Genomic DNA, 24,322 nt, shown 5'->3' on the forward strand with positions numbered 1-24,322 from the left:
TGTGGGCCCGGCTAGGCCCTCAGCGCCCCCACATGCCCATGTTCTCCATTAGACCTGTGCTGGTGTGGTCTCAGTAGTTTTATTGGCATGTAATCCACACGTCACAAGATTCTCTCACTCAAACATAAAGAACCTGGCCTTCCTTCTTGTTTGGGCTTCTGGTCCTCACAAACACAGTGTCCTTCCTGCCCAGACCCTGCCACATGCCTGCCGGAATGTCTGTGGGCCTTTCACTGGCTCTCTGTGGATTCCGGTGAAGACCAGAGACCTGCATGGTGAGGTGTGGCCATTATGTGCGTGGCCTTCAGGCCCTGTAGTGAATCTTCCCAATGTCCTGGGTGCTCCACTGGCCTGTGGGTAGGAACCAGGTAGTCTGCTGGGGCCAAGACAGGTTTCCTTCAATTTCCTTCCCACGGTGTAGCTGGACACCCCCAAGTCACCTGAAGCATGACCCTTGTCTGCTCCTGATGACCCCCCTCCTCACACTAACAACTACCGGCCATTGAAACAGAGCTCAGGTCTGGCCACCGAACTTCCTGGAAGGCAAGGTGAGAAGGGAAAGCCTGTCCACTGTGTGTGGCACCCAGCCCACTGCGTCCAGCTGCCGGCCTTATGGGTGATGTGCAGGCCCTGTGAGAGGCCTGCACCCTGGGAACTGCTGGTGGTGGTGGATGGGGGGCTGTCTGTTCATTATCCAGTGTCCTACCACATGCACCACCACCCAGCATGCCCAGCAACCCCCAGACCCTGCAATAACAATGATGGAGCGAATGCAGGGAGCTCGGGGCCTTCACACACTGTGTGCGGGGTGGGGTGGGGGCAGACATGTGCAGTTGCAGTGGAAAGCAGCATGGTGCAGCCTCCAACAGCTGGGAAGAGAACCCCACACCACACAGCCACCCTCTGCCAGGCACACACCCTAGAGGAGGAAGGGTGGGGCGGAAACATACAGGTGTGCCCCATGTTCACGTCGAGCCACTCAGAAGAGCTGGAAGACAGCAGAAGCCCACGGGCCCCTCGGTGGCACGGAAGGATGGGTGGGTAAAGAAACACTGGTGCGTGCGCAGAAAGGAATACACTGTGTCCCTTGAGGACCAGCGGGAAGCCATGCAGTGCCTTGTGGAGTGTCTCATGGCATGGACACACCGGGAAGAGATCTTGCCAAGTGAAGGTAGCCGATCCCCAAAGAGTGTCCCCTGACAGGGATGGAGGGGTGGGGGAAAGCAAGATGAAGACCACCATACCAGAGGGGACAGTGGGGGTGGGGTGAGGGGAGGGAAGACACAGCACTGGGGGTGGGTGTTACCGTGGGCGTGGCCAAGGACGAAGAAGGTCCATCCACAAGGGGAGGAGAGAAATCTAGGCGTGGAGGACGGATGAACTACTGGGGGGATAGATGAGCAGTTTCAGCCATTGGGTACGAGGTTGATGATCGGAGATGCAAACCCCCACCGAAATGGCCGCGCAGGAATGAAGGGAGAAAAACAAGCATAGAGGAAATGGGCACCTGCTCCCCCGTCGAACAACCGCCCCTAAGACAAGGCACTTGTGCAAAGCTAGCGCCGCGACCCTGCCCTGGCGGAGGCGCGAGTGCCCGAGATAAAGAGAGGCCGTATTCACCCGGCCCTGGTCTGCCTTCGGGCACCGAGCTGCTCCCTGGCAGGACCCAACCTCTCCGCTGCTGGCATCCACTCTGCAGTTAGAGGGGCAGAAGGACCCATGGCCGGCCGGCTGCCTCCTCAGGGCAGCAGGATGACAAAACCAACACACAGGGCACCACAGAGCCCTGCAGGTCAGCATGCCGCCTCTTCCTCCTGCTGCTGCTGCAGAGGCTGGCGGGTTTGAACCACTGACCTTGCTGCTACCAGACTGAGGAGTAACCCACTGCCCCACCAGAAATGCCCGGGAGGCATGTCCTGACTCACTCTCTATGAGCAGCCACACCCTCTATGGTCTGACAGGGATGCTACAGGATGCCACAGGGTGGCCAGCCACACAGCTGCATGCAGGATCAGAAACTTCCCACTTGGTGCTGGGCTTTCACTGAGGGCCTGCTATGGGCAGGGCCCTAGGGACGCCAAGGACCTGGATCCTGGCATCTTCCCCCCACCCCAGGAATGTGGTCTGATGGGGGACGTTGTTAGGTGCCATTGATTGGTTCTGACTCATAGGGATCCCTGCACGACAGAGCCAAATGCCCAGTCCTGCGCTGTCCTCACAGCTGTGGTTATGTCTGAGCCCCTTGCTGCAGTCACTGCTTCCATCCCTCTCATTGAGGGCCTTCCTCTGTCTCGCTGCCCCTCTGCTTTACCAAGCAGGAGGCCTTCTCCAAGGACGGGTCTATGCGGACAACCTGTCCTAAGGACCTGAGTCTCCCGCCCTGTTTTAAGGAGCCTTGAGGTCATTTCTTTCCTAAACACTTACTGTTACCACTGCTCAGGTGAAGGGCAGGGGGTGGCCGAGGCACAGCCACGCGGTGGGCCCCCTCAGGCTCCCCAGGCCCTGCTGGCCTCTCTCACCCAGGCCCACACCTGCACGGGTGCACGCTCACCTGAGGGCTGCTCAGTGTCTGGGGGTGGCTCCTCCAAAGAGGACGGGCCATGGAGAGCAGAGGGCAGTGGGAGCACAGGGCCTCCAGGGTCCCCTAAAATCTGGCCTTGTTCACCTTGGCGGTGGGGAGGGGCCAAGGATGGCAGGACCTGGGTGGAGGAAAGGTCGGTTGGTGGTGTTGGGGCTGCACCTCTGGGGCCACCTCACAGAGCCTTTGCTTCCCACCCCTTTGAATTTTAAATAAAATACTGTGTTTCCAGGACAGTTTGGGGTTTACTGAGAAATGGAACAAAAAGTGGAGACCAAGACCATGCCCTGCCCCCTGGCCCCAAGGGAAAGAACTGTACACATAGATAAACTGTTACTAAGTGAGAGCAGTACACATGGACACACTGTTACTAAGTGGGAGCGGTACACATGGACACACTATTACTAAGTGGGAGCTGTACACATGGATACACTGTTACTGAGAGCTGTACACATAGACACACAGTTACTGAGAGCTGTACACATGGCCACACAGTTACTGAGAGCTGTACACATAGACACACAGTTACTGAGAGCTGTACACATGGACACCCTGTTACTAAGAGGGAGCTGTACACGCGTGCACACAGGCCTGACCCCGCAGCCCGGTCTTCCCTTGAGGATGCATAACTGCCTGTTCTAGTCTCACAGAGGAGACATCACCGGGTCACCGGGACCTGCCCACTCAGACCTGTGGTCAGTCAGCTTGCCAGGCTCCTCTCCGACTGTTCGTGGCCGCAGATCATTTCTCAGGGTGTGGACAGACAGACCTGTTTGTTCTTCCGTGCACCCAGGGAAGGACATCCTGGTGGGTCCCAGATGCGGGTTTTATTACTTGGTGCAAGCTGACTCCACAGGCAGGGTGGACACTGGATGTGTGTCACAGCCAGGGAGAGGCCAGCAGTGTGATCGCGGGATCCCGTGAGGCCCCACCTGGAGCTGTGGAGCCAGCCGGCAAGAAGCAAGCCAAGGGCCAGCTTTCCCACAGGGTTGCCTCAATGGCAATCCCATCGCCAACGGAGGAGACCATGTAGCTCCACATCCCCACCATCAGTGGATGAGGGTCCCATCGCTCCAGGTCCCCATCATCACTGGGAGAGATGTGTGTGACTCTGAGTCCCCACCAGCCGTGGATAAAGGCTTCCTGTGTTCCCCAGTGCCCACCCTCAGTGGAAGGGACTTCCGTGGCTCCTCTTCCTACCAGCACGTCCTGATGTCCATGAGCTTTTGGGTCCTGCTTCTTTAAGGGTAACTTGGGTTGAACGTGAAATCCTTCTGGATGGCTTATGTGGAGCCAGCTGCTCCCTCCCAGCTTCTGATACTTCCTGCTCCTCCAGCGCCCTGGCTCCGGCCACCCCCACAGCTTTCTCTGGAGCCAGCACTCCAGGCCTCTCTCCTGAAGCTGCATGTCTTTGCCGGAGCGGACAGCCTTGCCTTCCTCCCTCGGAGCAGCTGGTGGCGGGCAGGTGAGCGCGCACCAGGCAGAGCCACCAGCCCCTCACAGGTAGGACCCTGAATGGTGACTCAGGGGTGGTGGACTGCTGACCCCATGGGCACCGGTTCCATCCACCAGCTGCTCGCCGAGAGAAAGACCAGCCAGTCTGCCTCCACAGTGCTTCCGTCCCAGGAACTGCACACCGTGTCCCATTGACCCAGAAGGAGGCTTCATGCAGGGGTCAGTGGGACAACGGTAACCCCACGATAGGTCAGTGATTCGAAGTCCCCAAGTGATCTGCGGGAGGAAGCTGAGGCAGTCTGCTTCCATTTGACTGCAGTCCCCCGTGGGGAGGGAGGTCCCACCGAGTGCTGGCTCCGTGGCAGCATGGCTGATGGGGGCAGGGGAAATGCTGACTCAGATACGGTGGCCAGGGAAGCAGCCCACCATGCAGGGAGCAGGACTCTCCCATGGGTCCTGCTCACCTAGAAAATGGCTCCTGGTGGTCCAGTGAGTCCACCGCTCCATAGTAACTGAAAGGTCAGCGGTTCAACCTCACCTGCTGCTCCATGGGAGAAAAGTCACTACCCCTGAAGCTGTCCTGCCTCGGGAGCCTGGTGGGATGGGACACCCCTTCCATGCTGTCTCTCGGTACCACATGTGCCAGCCTGGGGCCTGGTGTCTGGGGTTACGGGGGTCTTCGGTCATTCTGGTGAAAAGCCTTCAAAGTTGGAGCCCCTGGAGTGGCCCACGCTGTCTCCCGGTACTGCAGTACTGTCCAGAGCCAGTGCCAGAGCCCCTCACACTCCAGTGCACATAAGTGATGAGTAGGGGGGGGGCGCATAATGCGCTTAGTCACTTGTTTAGCTCCTCCTCTACGCAGGCCTCTGTCCAGGCTGTCCAGGGGAGCGTGAGGAGGACAAGGACACTCATAGAGAGTACCCTGGCCCCGATGCAGAGAATGCTGGGCGGTGAAGCCTCTGGGGCAGTGTGGCAGTGGGCAACTCTGCAGAGCCTGCTAGTGATGCTGCCACCTCCCTCCACCTGAGTCACAGCGTGCGGCAGGAAACGGACTCCAGGAGGCCCACGGAGCTGGCTGGGCTCCCCTGGCACCCAGAGGTCAGGCTGCCTCCTGGAAGCCACGCCCCTGGCCATCCTGTCCTCTGTGCCCCCACCCCACCTGCTGGGCTGGGCGCAGGGCTGCCTCTAACCAGCGGTTCCTAGCGCCACCTGTAGTCCATGTGCTGGGCTGCAGACCCTGCGTCTCCCTGGGACAGAGGCCAAGGAGCCTGCGTGTGTGCCCCCAGCCAGAGCAGGCATGCATCCTCCTTCATAGGGGTGGCTTTGCCCGCCGCCCCCCACCTCATGGGTACCCTGCGTACTCCCAGGGAGCTGTGGTGTGGCTGGGCCCCAGAACAGAGCTGCTTTTGCACTCAGCCTGGGGACAGGGGTGGGCATATCCCCTTCTGCCTAGCCTCTGAACCCTTATGCACCCCTCAGCCCTTCTCTGAGCCCAGCCCCTGCGATGGCCAGCCCCTGAGGAGACCCTCCAAGCCTCTGGGGACCTAGGATGCCTGGGTCCTCAGCGGGCCCTGCTCAGACTGCGGTCAGTATGAGTCATGGCCATCTCTGCCATGGGGGCCACGCTTTCCATCCTCTGCTTGGCCACGGCACCAGGCGTTTCGTCAAACACAGGCAAGAGGCTGCCAGGCAGGCGCTATGTGGGGTAATCGATCCTGTGATCCGTGAGCACAAGGACCGACCGATGTAGGTGCACAGGGTGGGTGGCGGCCAATTCCTGCCAACTGCCCACCCAGCCTATTCCTGGCCCGTGGTCTCTTCTGCTGAAACCGCTCACAGTGGGCAACCCTGCTGACATCTGAAATACCAGGGACACAGTCCCCAACCCCGTGGCAAACCACAAGCCACCAGGATACGAGAAACCGACGGGCGAGTACCACAGACTGCCCAGGGGAGGAACATGACTCTGAACAGAGACTTCCTCTCATGCACTTTGGGCATGAGGTCGAGAGACCAGTCCCTGGTAAAGTGCGCTTGGTAAAGTAGAGGGGCACTGAGAAAGAGGAAGGCCCTGGACGAGATGATGGACACAGCGCCCTGCAGTGGACTCCACCACAACAGCGGTGAGGATGGCGCTGGATCCAGCAGTGTTTGGTAGGTGTGCATAGGTGTGTGCATAGGTGTGTGCATAGGTAGGGTCCCTGTGTGGTTGGTAGGTGTTTGGCATAGGTGTGTTTGGTAGGTGTGCATAGGTGTGTGCATAGGTAGGGTCCCTGTGAGTCCGCACCAACCAACAGCAGTCAGCATTCCGGTCAGCGGGAGGCAGAGAAGAATGATTGACCACCATCATGCCAGTGGGCCTGACCCAATCAGCTGAAGGTCTTCGAGGTGAAGACACTGAGGTTTCCAGAGGCAGAGTCCTGGAACTCTGCCCCAAAACTGGTGTGTGGGCCTCCTGCTGAACTTTCTGGGCGGACCTACAGAGTGCAGCCGTGCGCCCCGACAGCTGCAGGAGCCACTTCCTTCAAGCAGATCCCGTCCCTTCCCTTCACTGTTCCCCCTCTGACCCCCCACCTCCCTCTCTTCTTTATTGGCCTGTGTCTCGGGTGGGCCCTGGTCAGGGCAGGGGTGGCAGGTTTAGGGTCGCCCCGGCGTGCTGTGAACTCTGAAGGCCTGCAGCCTGACCATGAAGAGTCTGTCTCTTCTCGGAGTCACCCGCTTCCCTCTGGACCTTGTTCACCGCCCACAGTCCTGGACACAAGCCGCCCAGGGGTCACCAGCCACTCCACTGCCCCACCCCAGCATTGATGCTGTGAATAGGCCATGAGCGCCCAGGCTGCTCCCCAGATTGTCCAGTGGAGAGCGTGAGGGTCCCTGTGATGGGCAATGTGACGCATCTGCTTGACTGCTAGGTGAACGTTAGTGGTTTGCAGAGAGTGGACGGAAGGGGTGCTCCTCCTCTAGGCAGTGCGATGTAATCATCTTCTGGGGCGTGCCCCGCTGTGAGCAGCCAATCAGGGGAAAGGGAGGTGCGGTCTCGGTCCAAACTATCAAGAGTCACTCTGGCAAAGTTAGCCATCTCCTGGCTCCTCTCCCCTCCCCCTCGCCCTCTCACTCACTCTCTCTTGGTCCTGCAGTCTCCTTGTCTCAGGAACTGAGATTTCTGGGATATGAGCTGCAGAAAGCCTCCTGCCTATGGCCTGACCCACGGATTTGGGGCTTCCCAGCCTCCACAATTGCATAACTCAATTCTTTACCCTCTTTTTCTGTCTCTATCTCTGTCTCTCTTTCTAGCTCTTTCTCTTTCTCACTCCCTATGTCTGCCTGTCTCTGTCTGTCTCTCTCTACACACACATTCACACACACACACACACACACACACACACACACACACACACACACCTCTCACTTGTTTGTCTCCTGTGTAGAACTCAGATGGCTCCTAAAGACTTCTGCAGGGTAACCGGGAAGACAGTCCCTGAGAGGAGGCCACTGCACCTGCACTTGGGCACTCAGAGCTGGTACCCGACACCTCAGGGCAGGGGTGTCCACTGGAGGGTCCCATCACACCACAGCGCAAGTCCCAGCCCCCTGCTGACCGCTCACGCTCAGCTGGACCATGCAGGGAGGCCCCAGACCATCGCTCCTTAAGAACCATGTCTCATTTCATCCCTGAACTCCAAGAGAAGACAGGGGTAGCACATGAATAAATCAATAAAAAGAACACACACACACACACACACACACACACGGTGCAGTGCAGGCCTCTCTGCTCACCAGGGAAAGCTGGCTTTAATCAGGATGAGTGTCTGTGTATGATTGGACAATGTCCCACAGAGGACAGCACCTGGGCCCTTGAGGCACCCCAACCAGGTAGTCCTGGTCAGTGATCAAGTCTGTGAAGTCATGGTGTTCACTGTGGGGGGGTCCCACCTCTGAAAACTCCCCAACCTCTGCAAAATACACCTGGTTTGGCCCGGGGACTCTCACCAGCAGGGTGGACACTGTGGGGGCAGCCAGGAGGACACACACAGGCAGCTGCTATGGAGAGCCTGTGACCAGTGGTGCGGTGTCCCCAGCCAAGGACACCACCTTCCACCCCAGACAGGAGAGGAGCCTGCAGGAGACAGAGGGGCAGTCTCCTTCGTCCAGCTTGCTCACATACCTGTGTCCCCACCCAGAGGAACTGCCCACAGGTCCCACATGGCAGGCCTCCCTGGCAGGCAGAGCCGAGACCCATGTGTTGTCTACGGTGTGTGCTTTCCACACTGGTGGAAGACACAGGACACAGATCAGGGTCGTTTGTTCACATGAAGACCTCTGTGCCTTTAGCTCTTTCTCCCTGCCACTGAGTCCATGCCGACCCACAGTGACCCCGCAGGATGGGGTAGAACTGAGTCCATGCCGACCCACAGCGACCCCGCAGGACGGGGTAGAACTGAGTCCATGCCGACCCACAGCGACCCCGCAGGATGGGGTAAACTGCTCCGGCGAGTTTCTGAGCTGGTCGCTCTTTTATGAGAACAGAAAGCTTCCTCTATCCCACAGAGCTGCTGGTGGATTCAAACTGCAGACCTTGTGGTTAACAGCCCCGCATATAAAAATGCGCTGCCAGGGGTCCTATAGATAGGTACTGGGGAGTGCCTGCATTGCACGGAACGCCACCAAACAACAACCGGTGAAAGTCGCAGGACAGGCCTCTCTCTCATGGAGAGAGGGCACTTGGGGAGCCCGCACGGCCTTACAGACAGTTTCTGCATCATACGCACTTAGTTATAACTAACAAATAGTGCAAGACAGGAGCCCTAGAGAGACCCCCTTCAGGTCTCCCCCACAAGGACACACCTGCCTGAGAGCAGATGTGGTCCCCGCAAAGCTCCTCAGTACCACATTCAAAGGCACCCCAAGAATCCCCGGACACAAGCTGCTCCCCACACCCCAGGAGCCTAGATGTGCTGAGGACACAGCCCAGGTCTCGGCCAGCTCCACACACACCTATGCCAAGCACAGCCAGCCAGGCGGGCCTCTCTGCTGTCCTGGTGAGCCAGTGCGATTGGCAATTGGGGGCCATCTCTATTGCTTTCGATGCAACTGGAGTCTTTGGGTGACCCTTGATCAAAAGGTGGGAGAATGGGGAAGAGGATGTCCAATGGTCATAGAATCCTGATGGCTTGGGGCCATGGAGGAAAGGTGACCCGAGAAATAGTGCCCTGAGGTCAACTTGAGCCTTCAAGCCTGAAAGCAGCACAGTCTGTGAAGGCGTCTCTACACCAAGCGGCATTTAGCTTCCCTGAACGGGTGGAGGAGTCTGTTTTTCACCGGCTGTGCTCTGCAGTGGGGTGAAGCAGACCACTGCAACTCACAAGGCTAGCTGGGTCTCCCAGGGCCGGGGCCACATGGATGGAGGCGGAGTCACGCCAGGACAGATGGCAGGAAGGGTTGTGAAATTTGAAGAACAATGTTATCAGCTGTTAAAATAATGTATCTATTTTACTGCTGTGTTTTCAACAAAAAATAAGCTTAAAAAAAGACTAAGTAAGTGTAAAGTTGTTCATCCATAGATTTTCCAAACAGAGAGCTACCACATATACTCACATATAAGTCGAGTTTTTTCCAGCACATTTTTAATGCAGTTTTTGTGGTAAAATTAGGTGCCTCAGCTGATATTCGGGTTGACCTATACTAGAGTATATATGGTAATTTGGAATGAGTGAAAGAATGAGACACCAGAGCCTAGAGACATCAGCAAGGGATCCCGGTGGCAGAGTGGTTACATGTTGGGCTCTGCCCTCAAGGCCAGCAGTTCAAACCCACCAGTCACTCTGAGGGAGCAGGGGGAAGCTTTCTGCTCTGTCCTAGGGGGCGTTATGATTCTGGTGGTACAGTGGGTTATGCATGAGGGAGGTCACCTCATGGTCATGTCCCTGAGGCTCAGAGCCTGTGCCATGTCCTGAGGGTGAGCAGTGCCAGGGTGCCCCTGGGCAGACACACAGGGACCCAGGGTGTGTTAACCTTAGAAGGAATGTGGAAGCCTGGAGGTCTGCGATATCTGGATCAAGCACAGGAGTGCCATGCTGTCCAGCAGTAGACAGCTCAGTGAACAGGTCAGTGGGGTCCTGAGGTGGGAACAGGACCCTGATCCCGTCCCTGAGACCACCCTTGCCTAGCCAGAGAGCAGCATTGGAACCTGGGCTGGCAGTCTGGGACAAGGCCAGGCAGGAAAAGTGCAGGCGGGGGTGTTAGCAATCCTTCCTGGCTTCGTGCGGAGAAGGACGAAGGATACAGACTCAGGGACTAGGACAAGGACTGCCCCCCCTCCACCCCTGCCTCCTGCTCTCAGAATGTCAGGGGCACCTGCAGGAGATGCCCTAGTGACCAGCTGAAGGATATGTCTGAGAGGCAGAACACGGTCCCAACATTGGTCGGCACACAAGAGATGACGGCCACCCTCCCTCACAGGGTGATGATGGCCAGCCTGCTGCCCAGCCAGGAGGGCCATAGTGCATCAGGGGCCTCTGGGCCAGGTGGGGGGTCAGGCAGGAAGCAACTCAGCCATGAGGGTGTACTGCTGGCCCCAAGGGGTGGAGGCCAGGGATGCTGACCAACATGACCCCACCCACACAGATTGTTCCCACCTCCAAGTCCTTGGTTTGAGGTCCAGGAGGTGCCATCAGGAGAGCGTCCATGCAGAAGACGGGCCATGGGCTCCCATGGGAATGGCAGGCCGGGACATTTCACCAGAGAGCAGCCATTCTGCGTGACCCAGGGACAGAACCAGAGACACAGAATAACAGCTGCCCACCCATGCCAGGGTCAGCACTGTGGTCATCGGGTGGTCTTCAGCATTAAAGCCCCAGCTGGTGTCCCTTCCCCAGTCACCCAGGCACACTCCAAGCCCACCTGGCCACAGCTGGGAGCTGTGGGGAGGTGTCTCATGGGTGGGGAAAGCCTCACAACTCACCTGTCACCTGCTCCAGGTATGGATACACCTGTCTGGTCCCCATGGGGACCAGGAATCCAGGGTGCCACAGGCCACCACTCAGCTGCAGGACCAAGACAAGGCAGCCGGTCCCTTCCAGGCCCACCAGACCCCAGGGACCCCAGGCATGAACACTCCTCCCCTGAGTCCAAGGGCTTCACCAAAGCTCTGCCAGCAGCCTGAGTGGGGGCTCTCCCAGGGTGGGCTTTCTGACAGCTGTCCCACTCGAGCCCAGGCCTTGGGGTGGCCTGCTGTCGCCAGAGCTCCTCCCCAAGCCCCGGGCACAACGAGGCCTGCTGGAGCCCCACAGCTGACACAGAGGCAGTGGCTGGGACCCTGCTGTCTCTGTCCCTGTCCATGTGTCCAGCACAGATGAAATGACCTTTCTGAAGACACAGATAGCCCAGGAGCTGTCTCCTGGGTGGCAGACTTCTCCACTCCCATCTCCCCCACCCACAGCTCCCCGACCAGGGTCTTTCCCACAGCCTCTGATGCTGACCACGCCTGGCTGCTGCACACAGCCGCTGCCTGGGGACAGGTGGCACCCCGCAGACACCATCAACTCCAGAGGGGCACAGCTCGGCTGGTAGGGGGCCGGGGGTGCTTCAACTCATGCTCCCCTTCCCTGTTTGAGTACAATGCTGTCATCACGTGTTTCCATCACTGTGCCCACACAAGGCACCCCAGCAGGCTTCACACCTCAAGAACCAAACAACAAACTCCCTGCTAGCCAGTCCCTGACGGCTCATGGTGACCCTACAGGGCAGGGTAGGGCTGCCCCGTGGGTTTCTGAGACTGTGACTCTTTACGGGAGTAGACAGCCTTGTCTTTCTCCCTGAGTAGCTGGCAGTTTTGAACTGCTGACCTTGAGGTTAGCGGCCCAGCTTGGCCCACTGTGCCAGCCGGGCTCCTCGCACATGCTCTGTGTGGTATACATTAAGCTATGGAAGCAAAGGCCCTAGACCAGTCAAAGGGTGTCTGCAGCTTCTGCCCAAGGCTGGACTGTCATGGAGACACCGTGCTGGAACGCGAAAGGTCCAAACCAGCAAGGGGTTTAGGATTGAGGATGCAAACTACCCACCTCCACCCAGCCTCTCCCTGCCAGGCATGCCAGCCCCCAGGCCACGACCTGGATTGCCCATTTTCTGGGAGACCCGCTCCTCCTGTTTCCTAGACTGACAATTTTAGGGGAGGCAGCTCACTGTCCGGGGTCCTTTTTCCTCTCTTCAAAGTCCTGGTGGGCTCAAACCACTGAGCTTCCAATGGGTAGCCCAGCACTGTCCCCGGGGTCCTCTCTCTGGGCCAGATGCTCCAACCCTGTTAGTCTCCCCCTCACTGTTAAGTCTACCGACAACATGCCCACCAGTGTGGACTGAGCAGCAGGGCAGCCCTGCCCGCCACAGTCATTCACTGTGCCCAGAACCAGCAAACCCACCAGCTCTCTCCAAGCCCCCACCAGAGACGAGACACTGCCACAGACCAGGAGGAAGGTCGGTGCCACTTTGTTCCCCCTTAAGGCCAGGAAGAGGGCACCCCGCCCGACGTGGCCGGCCACCTGCAGACGCACCAGCCGGACTGTATCATGGGCACTGGCCAGGAAGCCATGGGCCCCTTCCCACGGGTGGGTCTCTGGGCAAAGTCTTCCCCAACTGGAGAAAATGACAAGACGGCGTCACTATAGCAACTAAACTAATTGGTGGGCTGCAGGACCGGCTCCCGCCAGAGGGTGGAGCCCACCCCCTTACATCGATCTGCATCCTGGTGCCTACTGGGGCGAGGGCTAGAGAACACCCCCAAACTGAGAGCCAGGCCGGCAGAGCACCCAGATCCTTTCTGATGAACACACACTTTTCCCAGGCAGCAGCATCAAAACCCAACTGACAGTCCTGTCTCCCAAACCAATAAGAGACAACTATCATTGCTCCCTCACACCTACGGGGGCGCGCACACACACACAAACACACATACATTTTGTGGGTGCATGCAGCACTCCCTGATAGCAGAAGCAATTCCCAAACAGGGAGGCTAGTCCTCCTTTGTCACCACGGCTCACCCTGTGGAAAGGGGGGGGCTCGGCATGAGAGGGGCTGGGCACAGACACCGGGCTTCATCAAGTCTGAAAGACAGAAAGGTACCCCCCTCCTTCCCTCCCTCCCTCCCCCAGCAGGGCTGCAGTAGATCAGAGCTATACGTTACGAGGTCCCTTTCGTGTTATAGTGAAATGTTTTAATTTCTCCGGGTGCATTTCTGGTGTAATGGGCTGTGTCCAAAAACGTTATCTTATCGCCAATAATTCTGTTGCACGGAGACAGCTGCTGACGGGCATAAAGAGGAGGCGGCTTGCAGAGGAGGCCTCTATACGGACGGACGGTGTTCGTGGGCTTGGGGGGAGCCGGCGGTGGGGTTGGAGGGCTTCCTGAGGCAGGGGCAAGGGTGCCCAGACAACTCTCTGGAGTCTGAGCAGCTGGCGAGGCTGGGAGACAGCCGCACTCAGACACCTGACTTCGCAAAGCAGGCAACACTCCGTGGAGGTGGGGAGGGCAGCAGGAAGGAGGGCTGCTGGCTGGCGGGGAGGGGGCTCGGGGAGGGAGGGGGCTGACACTGCATGTTGTGCAGGCAGTGGGTGTGGGCACAGGGAGCAGGGAGGGCCCTGGCTGGCTGGGGTGTGTTGCGTGGCCGGGAAAGCAGGCCTGCGTGTCAGGTACTTAACAACAATTAGTCGCTGTTCTTTTTTCCACCTGGCGAGCTGCCTCCCAGGGCCAGCTGGCTGCCGCGGGCCCTCCGCATGGGCTCCAAGGGCTCTGGAGTTGCTGAGGAGCAGCGGCTGGGGCTCAGGGTACTCCTGTGCTCTCCAAACAAGGCTGAACGCCCCCCTCCCAAGGCCACCAGGAAGAACCTTCCAATGTGTCCCCCTGTAAGAGGCCCAGGGACTTTATCTGCCTTTAACCCTTCTTGCCATGTCACCGAGAAAGACAGGCTCCAGCTGGGCCGGGAACCTGTGAAGGAGGTCCCCAACAGCCCCTGGGTGGCTGGGGGTGCTGGCTGTTCCCAAGATGCAAATCCTACTCAATGGTCCCAGACTCCAACCCCTGCGGCATTCCCTGGAGCAAGTCCTCAGAGAGGGTACCGAGCGTGCACACGGCGATGACCAGGGCTGTCTGGGCAGCTCAGGTTATGACCCCACCAGGACCCCCTCTGCTGGACGACCCCTCCCTGCGAGGTGGCACACCCTTGCTGCCATTGCATGGAACTGACAGCCAGTAGAATCCAGGAAGAACAAGCCCAGCCCCGGCGCTTCCGCCCAAAGGGGTCACCAGGCTGTCCAAGCTGTCCCAGGAAAGGCGACTGGTGGCCCTGGCTCCAGAGTGGGCTGCAGCCTCCTTTGGGGGACAGTGGAGGGCAGGCTCGGGCTCAGGAAGAGAGAGAGAGGTCCGTGCTCATCCACCAGCAGCGAGGGAGCACGGCTTGCACTAGCTCTTTTATATTTATTTATTTTTATTTTTGGTAAAGAATCCATTGTTTTTTCTTCACCTCCCGCGCCCTTGGCAATTCTCCATGGCAGGTGTCCCTCCCCCCCTTCTCCTGGCAGTCATCCTCCCCTTTAGCCCAGATGGGAAGCATCCCGAGATGGTGCCTGGCCGCCAGGGACAGAGGAGCCTTGACCACCCCAAGCGGCACCAGAGCCCCGCGCTGGACACCCCTGCCCGCCCCAACCGGGCGTCTGCGTCTGGCGCCCACCAGAGGCAGCTCCCGCCTGCCCGCTGCGCCCAGGACTCCCTGTGTCTCCCATCCGCACTTTCCCCCTAAGCCAGAGAGCGCCCCACCAGCCCGCTCCCCAGAGGCAGCCACTGTGCGGCTCGCGCCGAGCCCAGCCAAGCCCCAGCGCCCGCCGCCCGCTGGCTCCGCACCTTCCAGGCAGTGTCGCTGGCGGACATCGCCGGGAGCAGGACGCTCCGCCCGCCCGGGACCCCCTGGCCGCCCTGGTGGCGATCGCCAGCTCTGCGCGCCGGCCTGGGCCAGAGCAGCGACAGCTAGCCGGGCAGCCGCGGGCACCGCTGAGCAGGGACACGCCGCACCACCCGGGGCCTGGCGCCCAGGCCGGGCCCGCCATCCCCGTGCGCCCCGGGTCCGCGCCCCGCAACTCGGCCGAGCCGGCGCGGTACTCACTGCAGTAGGCGATGAGCAGGCTGGCCAGGATCATGAACGCCCAAAAAGTTGAGGACATGCTGGGCAGGGCGGTCGCATCTTGCCGGCTGCCGGTCCTGGGCGATGGCGCCATTGAAGCCGCCGCGGCGCCCTCGCGGGGGGCAGCAGCGCGTCTCAGCAGCCGGCCCTGCCCGCGCCCCCGCGCCGGCCTCCACGTGCGGGCCCCGCGCGCGCCATCCTCTGCCGTTGCCGCCGCCGCCGCCGCCGCCGCCACCACCGCGCCCGGGCCGCCGGCCCACTGCGCCCCCGCGCCGGCCCGCCCCGCGCCGCGCCCGCGCCCGCCGCGCCCGCGCCCGTCGCGCCCACGCGCCCGCGCCCGCGAGACCAGGGACGCCGACCCAGCGGCTTGGGCGGCGCGGCGCGCGCGGCGCGCGTGCCCGACGACGGGGGGCGGGGGTCCCCGCGCCAGGCCCTGGAATGGAGGGGGCGGCTGATGGGACGCCGCGCCCCAGCTGCGCCTCTGGATGGCGACAGAGGCGGCGCGCACGCAGCCAGGGCTCTGGAGGTAGGAGGAGAGGGACCAGCAGGAAGTTTGTGGAGTTGGTGGGGGGTCGTGCTTTGGCCCAAAGAGAGCAGCTTCCAGGCCTGCCAGGGACGCTGAGGGTTCCAGAGCTCCCTGGGCCTTACTCCAACCAAGAAGGTTCACGGGTGGCCATCAGAGTGCCCCCAGAGAGTCAGGCCACTGTTCTGCGCAGGAAGCAGTGGCGTCAGGCCTGTCTGGATGCCTCCCCGCGGGAGCACCCTGGACAGCTCCACCTCTGCGCCCAGGCCAGAGCTGCCTGGAGTCTGAAGGGGGCCTCCCCTGCTCACTGCCCTTGGCGGTCCTAGCAGCCACTACAAGCCCCCCACTGTGGCTGCCACCCCTACCCACTGCTTGGAAGGTCAGGGACCCGGCCTGGGCCTCCTTCTCCGGGCGGCGGGGGTGAGGTGGATTTTCTGAGCAATTTCTAATGATGACAGTTCATTTTGTATGCAGAGTGAATTACATACGGCCAAGCAGCTTCTCTGCCAGCCATAAACTCCGGGAAACAGGAAGTAAGCCCTTAGACGTCAGTCTTCACAGCCCTGCCTCTGGGCCAAGTCCCCCGGGCAGCTGCCTGGGAGCCCAGGAGCCCAGGGCCTGGCCGGTCCTGCCAAGCACACTCCATCCCTGTCCTTTATCAATGGACAGCCATTCAGTGTGCTTCTCCAATGCCCTGCCCAAGGGGCAGACAGCCCTGAGCAGCCCCTTGGTCTTGCTAGAAGGTGCTGGGCAGGCAAGGAGCTACCAGAGGACTGCACCCAGTCTCAGAGAAAGGCACAGCTGGCCACCAGCATGAGCTGCCTGCCCCTTTGGGCATGTCCAGCCTGATCTCTAAGGGAGCACCGGCCAGGGCTGCAGGCTCCCGCAGGTCCTGCTGAATGGGATAAAGGACGGTTCTCCATGGGCCATCACCCCTCACACACCCCTGTTCTACAAGGGAAAACTGAGGCTGAGAAGGGCCACCTCATTCTCAGTCTCGGTGGCTGGTTCAAATGACCAGCTATTGCTGTTCTTGGCAAGGCTGCCGGAGGGCTGGGTTTTTTCCCCCCACATATTTTCGATTTGAGAGCATGCCAAATTCCCTTACTCTCTTCTCAGCTGCAGCTTCCTGAGTCCTCCCCAGCGGAGAGGGCACTCTGCAGCGCTGGGGGTGGGCTCACAGGGCCAGGGCTCCTGGTCTCTGAGCCTGCTCCCAGCCCCCCCAGAGGGCGTTTCCTCACACACATGCCACCTGGTCACTCACTGGATGCCTGACCCTCACCAGATACCTTCACAAGATGCTCCTTTGAGGACAGCCTTTCATCCTGTTCGAAGGGACAGGGCTTTCTTCTGGACCACAGATCCCATTGACATGATCATGCCCCCACCCTCAGCATTTTCTGAAACTGCCATGCAGCGTCCATGGGGGCTTCAAAAGGTCAGAGGGAAGAGCCTGTTACCTTTCATTCCCTTTGCCCGTGGACTTTCCCCTGCCCCCTCATATGTATTGGTGGCACTCACGCGTGGTCAGGTGCTGTTGACCATTCAGACCAACCCAGTGCCTCCTCAGAGGACAGACCTGGAGATCGACGTCCATCAAGATGGCAGCCGGGAAGACCCTGGGAACCCCTTTCTCCTCTGGAACACCGGAGGACGCCCTGAGGTGGAATGCATTCAGGACAGCCAGTCACCGCAGCCTGGTCCTAGATGCCGAGAGCACAGAGACGTGCAGGAGATGTCGCTCCCCTGTCCTCTGAGAGCGCCCCGATCCCCTGGGACATAGACAAAGAAGCAGCTAGCAGACTGCAGTGCCCAGTCTGTGACAGGGGCCACAGAGCTCGGCTGCAGTGCAGGGCAGGCGTTCGACCGCAAACCAGGTGGAGGTGTGGAGTGAGAGGTAAGCAAGGAGTGCATGCTTCACCAACATTTCCGTGATGTCATGCTGAGGATGCCCACGTGCCAACATGTGATCTGGAGCTTCACAAATAGTACTCATCCTCCCAGCTCCTGCTGATATTGGCCGCTCCACCCTCATCAGTTCCTTAAAATGCCAGTTGTCCACCCAATAATTGGCTTACTGTCATGCCCTTTGTCTGAAAGCAGTGTTCCCAAGGAGATTTTGGCTGGGTTGAGTTTGGGTGCATGGCTTGGGGCTGGTGTGGAAGGTGGCGGTGGTGGCCGGGGGTACTGCTGGAAAGACGCTTTGGGGCAGAGGGAAGGGAAGAGACAAGGAGGTAAACGTCTATTCCATGGTGGAACTCTGGTCACAGGCCGTTTGACAGCTGCGATGTGCATTAGCAATCGGGCGTTGGAGTGATTCCGCTCTGTATGCTGTGGCCTGAAAGCCTGTGTAAGAAACACTCATCGGAGGGCAGGTGTCTCTGTCTCTGGATGCTGCTATAACAGAAACCTCAGAGAACACATGCATGTTCCCCTGGGGCAGGATTCTGGAAGGCCAAGGTCAAGCCTGTGGGGCTCTTTCAGCATCTGTTCCTTGGGTCCTTAAAGGGGCCCACACAACTGCTAACTTCCCCTCATTTGTGGCTGGCTGCTCATACGAGGGGCCAATCTGTTCTTTTTCATAGGACAGCGCATGCCTTATCGTGAGGGCGAAGATCCTGCGCTCCTCACTCTTCTTTTCAATGCATCCTTTGGCATCCAGCCCTTGACCTCACACCCTGTATCTCGCCTGTTCTCTGCGCCCCCCCTGTTCCCATTCCTCCTTCTTACCTCATCCTCAGAGTTTTGCCCTGGGGTCAGCGTTGCCCTTTGCATGTTCAGTGACAGCTGAGTCTCACACAGGTCATTTCAGTTTCAGACGTGAAGGGTGACAGAGCGACCTGTCTCTACCTGACCCATAAGCCTGCTCTCCTTTCCTTCCGTCTCAAAAGTGATGAGGTCTCAAACAGAGCCTACACTGATAGAGTCTCATTAAAGCAGCCCGGAAGGCTCCAGTCCCAGATGGCATCAGGTGATCAGCTGTAGTGGATGGGCCTCCAGCAGGGATTTTAAGAGAAAGCATTCAAACTACGACCAAAGCTCTAGGTACTTATGTCTTATCATCCAACATGGTTGAGAGCCTGCAACCTAGAAAGTTGGACAAGTTCAGATCTCTACCCCAAGGTTACAGGAAGGGAGGATGGAAGCAATGAATGAACCAATGACACGAGAAGAGCGAGTGTTGAAGAACAGCGATAGCCCCTGCCTTCTCCTGCCTGAGCAGTCATGTCTGGGAAGGGAGCAACCTGGGGACAAGGCCAGCTGCAGGATGGGACCACTCCATCCCTGCCCACTTCTTCCAGGCACACCAGGGAGGCAGACCGAGATGGGGATGGGGAATTGGGGATGAGCAGAGTGCTGAATTCGGTTGCTAGGAAACAGAGCGCCCAGTTCTGGATCTCCACATGTATTCTCCGCTGACAGTTTTTGTTTGGTTGTTGGTGCTGATTGGATGATTTGATTATTAGCCGGAACAGACAGGGTATGAGATATTGAAATCTTAATAGGTTGGTTAAGAAGCTCTGGTGGCGTAGCGGGGTACAAGCTGGGCTGCTAACCACGGACTTGATGGTTCAAACTCACCTGCTGCTCCCAGGGAGAAAGGTGAAGCTGTGCGCTCTCATACAGATTGACCCCCTCAGAAACTCACAGGGCTAGCTCTACTCTGTCCAATAGGGTCACCGTGAGTCAGAATCCACTCCATAGCAGTGACAGTTTAAAAAAAAAAAAAAAGATGAGTTAGAGGATTGTCACATCACCTTAACACCAAGCCTAACTTACCAGGGTGGCTAAGGTCTCTGTGGTGAATTGATTCTAACTCGCAGAAATTCTGTGTTCAACAGAACCCAGCATGATCCACTGATTGGTCCACTCCATCCTCACCATCTATGTTTGCGACATCTCAGTCTATTGTTGCAACCACTGTGCCCATCCATCGTGTCCAGGGTCTTACTCTTTGCTGTCCAACACTCTACCGAGGATGACGTCCTTTCTTGGGTACTTCTGATGGCAGGCCCAAGGTGCATGCGACGAAGTTTCACCAGTCTCCTTTCTAAGGATCATCCTGGTGGCCTCACCTTACACAGGTTGGTTTGTTCTTCTGGCAGTTCAGGTATGACTCATAGTGTCCACCAGCACCAAAGGCCAAAGCCTCCCACTCTTGTTGGGTCTTCCTTAGTCACCATCCAGCTTCCACGTGCATCCGAGTCCACTGAAAACACCACGGCCAGGCTCAGACACACTCGGTCTTCAGAGGGACGATTTTGTGTTGCTGGATTTTGCCCTTCAGAGAGGTCCATTGCAGCAGATTTCCCTGCTTGCTTTGGATGCCTTGACTGCTGCTCACAGGGGTGTGTGCTGGGCATCCAAGTGACAGGAACCCTTGACCATTTTAATCTTTTCTCCATGTGCTGGGTCACGATGCTGCCCATGGGGCCACGGGGATGGCATTTGGCGCATGCGAAGACCCTCAGATCCCCACTGCACCAATGTCAAAAGCCAATGTCTTGAATCCCAGGGATTTCAATTGATGAGAACCTGAAACAGATATGAGAGCAACTCTCCCTGGAGCCTGTGTCCTGGAAGCCACCGTCAATGCTCATGAGCTGGGAGAGAAGAGACCGTCTGTATGTGATAGCAGCCACGAGGAACGGAGCCAGGGGCCCAGCGGCAGGGTGGCCATTGGAAACGGTGTGGACGGCGCAGTGAGAGAAGTGACACTTGGTGTTTCAGAGGCAGCGGCAGGGACAGAGGAGTGTCGATGGGCCAGCAGGCCTATCTTGTTGTTAGGTGTCCTCGTGCTGGTGGGGACCCAGTGACCCACGCACACAGGATGAGAGAATGCCCAGTCCTGCATCAGCGCCACAATGGGGCTCACGTTTGAGCCCAGGGCTGCAGCCGCTGTGTCCGTCCAGCTTGGCCTGACACTTCCTCTTTTGCCTTGACCCTGTACTGTGCCTAGCATGATGTCCTTTCCCAGAGAATGGTCCCTCCGGGTCACACGTCCAAAGTACATGAAGCACAACATCTTCTACACTTGCCTTTCAGGGGCCTTCTGTGGGTCAGAGCCGACTCGATGGCACCTGACAACAGACGCCGTTCCTGCTCTTCTTCTTCCAAGACAGACCTGTTTGTCCTTTTGGCAGATTGATATTCTTCCCTGGGACCACAGCGCAAAGGCATCGATTCCTCTTTGGTCTTCCTTACTCAACGCCCAACTTTCCCATGCCTATGAGGCAATAGAGAACACCATGGCTTGGGTCAGGGGCGCTTTAGTCCTCAAAGTAGCATCCTTGCTTTGCAACACTGTGAAGAACTTTTGTGCAGGAGATTTATCCAGGACAACTCATCCCTCGATCTCTTGCCTGTTGCTTCCATCAGCTTGATTGTCGATCCCCACAGGTTCACGATGCTGTCAACCTCCGAGGGAGCAGACAGACTCCTCTTTCTTCCCCAGAGCAGTAGGTGCACTTGAACCGCTCACCTTGCAGTGAGCAGCCGAAGATCTAACCCCTTCTACTACAAGGACTCAAACATTTCACTCAGTTACTATGTCATTTAATACCTTACACGGGCCGCTATTTGCACAAAGATGCCCTCCTGCGGCAGACCGTGTGGAAACTGAATGTCCCCAGCTCTGTACTGACTGTTCTTTATGGAGTCAAACTTTCCTCCCAAACCTTACTTTTGTGGCGACATAAAATTCCACAACACATGAATACCACCATGTGTTCCACAGACCTTGTTTCCATGGGATGTTTTAAACGCTTTGGAAACTAACATGCTCGCACGTAGGTATGTGGGGTAGGGTTCTGGTTGCTGCTGGTGAGAATCAGATTTGTCGAGTCAAACAATAAGGATGCGGTTTTAATGCTTTGCTATGTGTCACCAGACAGATGTTCACGGAATGTTACATGAATCTGCATCCCCACCAGCAGCGTGGGAGAGCGCCTGGTTGCTGTGCCCAAATCCACATAGGGCGCGACTGGTGCACCTCTCAGACCTTTCATAAGTGATGCATGGTTTCCAGAGTTGGCCTCGGCTGCGATCTGTCTCATGGTGGCTACAAACGTCAGTCCGTCCGTCCGTACCGTGGGGCTATCTTCGGCAAAGCTGTTCTTATCCGCCTCCAGGGTTTTCTCTGGCGTGTTCATTTTATTTCCTTCCAGGCGTGTCATTGTCCCATGCTCCTTACCCCTTCCTCCTTTGTTTCTTCATTTCACTGTGAACAAGTAAGAACGCAAGTCTTCCTCACTTTCAGCCAGCGAGGCGGTATCATCTGCTTCCCGCGGGTGGTTAATACGCCTTCCTCCCATCCTGACGCCACATTCTTCTACAGAGAATCATGGAAGTCAGGAGTTCTTGAAGCGCTTGCTGATGACGAGCAAGGATTGCGCCCGTCTGTAGGGGCTAATAAACGCAAGGCAAAGAAAATCAAAGTCTTCCCAGCTGGACCAACAGGTAGCATCTTGATAAATGGAGGAGAGGTTGAAGTTGTCAAAGATTTTGACTTGCTTAGATCCATATCGATGGCTCGTGAAAGCAGGAGTCACGGAATCAATGGACACATTGCTTTGGGTAAATCTGCTGCCCAAGAACTCTTGAAAGTATTGAAAAGTAAGGATGTTACTTGGAGATCTAAGGCACATCTGAACTCAGCCACGGTATTTTTAAACACATGGCAAAGTTCACTATTGAATAAGGAAGACCAAAGAAGAATTGGTGCATTTGTATTATGGTGCTGGTAATGAATATTGGAAGTACCATGGTACCAAGAAAACACACAAATCTGTTTGGGAAGAAGTACAGCGAGAATGCTCCTGATAGACAAGTATATCAAAACTTGGTGTTCCAGGCACTTTGGACATGCTGTCAGGAGAGACCAGTCCCTGGAGAAGGACACCGAGCATTGTAAAGCAGAGGGGCAGCGAGAGAGAGGAGACCCTCGACAAGACGGGTTGGCACTGTGGCTGCACCAATAGGCTCAACAGGAGAGCAATTGTGGGAAGGCGCGGGGGCGGGGAGTGCTTCATCCTCATGCAGGAAGGGTCTCCGTGAGTTGGAACCACTGGCAGCACCTGACAACAACAGCAGTACAGACTCTTTTCTGTTTTGAAGTGAATTCTATCTTTATGTTGGGGGTAGAAAGCATGGGAGAGCACTCCCACTACCGTGCATGTGTCAGTCCACAAAGCCAGGGACAAAGCTGTCCCGCTCCGGCGCCATCCGCATATGTCTGAGTCCATGCCTGTAACTGCTGGGCACACGCCACTGGAGCCAAGTCCCCCAACGTGGCTGACACCATCCCCGGAAGACACTGGAATTATTCAGGGGAGAGGGGGTGCAAAGGCAGACACCCTTTACCCCGAGTGATGGGCTACCACACAATATTTTTAAATTGTCCGGGGATGTGGAGTCATTTGTTTGTTTTTTCCCGAGAAGTGAGCAGAAGGCCAAAGAAGCTTAGGAACCTGTGCCACAGCCAGGAGCTTTACAACTCTTCCCCCTACCACCACCTTTTGCCCGAGAAATTTGCAATATGGTCTAGCCTGCCGAAAGCCCTCAAGTCAGTTTCTGACTGTTGCTTATTCAGAAACCTCTTCCTGTCGCCAAGTTTTTCACAGCTCCCACGTGCCACCACATAAGGGACTTTGGACCAAACCAGCAAAGAGACGTCGCCCAAGACAGGGCGAGTCAGTATCCCAAGCTCTAGGACTCAGAGACAATGCTCAGTTCTTCAAAGTCGCCTGCTTTTAATTTTTATTTTTAAGGGCAATCCAGGAAGCTAAGCTATATTGTGTATATTGTTTGCTTTCTTCTTTTCTCTGGCTTTGTTCACTCAGACTTCAAGACTCATCTATGCCATTGCATGGGTCAGTGACGGGTTGGCTCCTGTTTCTTCCTAAGTGGGATTCCATTGCAGGAGCCAGATGCTGTATCCACGTGCCTGCTAATGGAGATTTGGGTTCTTGGTTGTTTGAGTTATTACAATTGAAGCCATGTTGGATGTGTTAGTCCGGGTAGACTAGATAAACAAATTCATAGACAGTCATATGTGTATAACTGAGAGCTTTATATACAAGAGCAATTGAATATTGAGAAAACATCCCAGCCCAGTCCAGATCAAGTCCGTAAGTCTGAAATTAGCCCATATATCAGAGACCAATCTATAAATTCCTCTTCAGACTCATGAAAACACATGCAATGATGCTGAATGCAGGAAGATCACAGGCCAGTGGGCGGAAAGTTTTGTGGATCCAGTGGCAGTGGAAGCAACTCAGTACTGGCGTGGGTCTCCATGTGGCTCCTCAGCTCCAGAGTGCTGGCTCCATCAGCCTCTCTCCATGTGCCTTCTCAACAGGAATGTCTCCCAGGGAGTGAGCCCGTGTCCTGTCTCCAGTGAGCCATTTATCTCCTTAGCACCTTCAAATGATGTCATCAAGCTGCGACCTGATTGAGAGGCTAAACTCCGCCCCTTCCCTCTTCAGTCTCAGATTGACCACAGATGATGCAACGACCACAGCGGGCAATGCGCTCAGGCATGGGATGGTGGTGAGGGTGCAGTTGGACCGGGCAGTGTTTCTTCCTGTTGTGCCGAGGTTAC

At 57.3% G+C, this 24,322-nt stretch overlaps 1 protein-coding gene across 1 annotated transcript in view; it reads right to left on the bottom strand.

Moving 5' to 3' along the window:
* Positions 1 to 15,291, bottom strand: part of TAFA5 (TAFA chemokine like family member 5) — a 184,728-nt gene extending 169,437 nt beyond the window's left edge. The window contains exon 1 of the mRNA XM_075552601.1: positions 15,180 to 15,291. Coding sequence (XP_075408716.1) covers positions 15,180 to 15,291 — 112 coding nt within the window. The remainder of the gene's footprint in view (positions 1 to 15,179) is intronic.
* Between the last annotated feature and the right edge of the window lie 9,031 nt (positions 15,292 to 24,322).

The sequence above is a fragment of the Tenrec ecaudatus genome, chromosome 6 (assembly GCF_050624435.1).
Source record: "Tenrec ecaudatus isolate mTenEca1 chromosome 6, mTenEca1.hap1, whole genome shotgun sequence".
Lineage (NCBI taxonomy): Eukaryota > Metazoa > Chordata > Mammalia > Afrosoricida > Tenrecidae > Tenrec > Tenrec ecaudatus.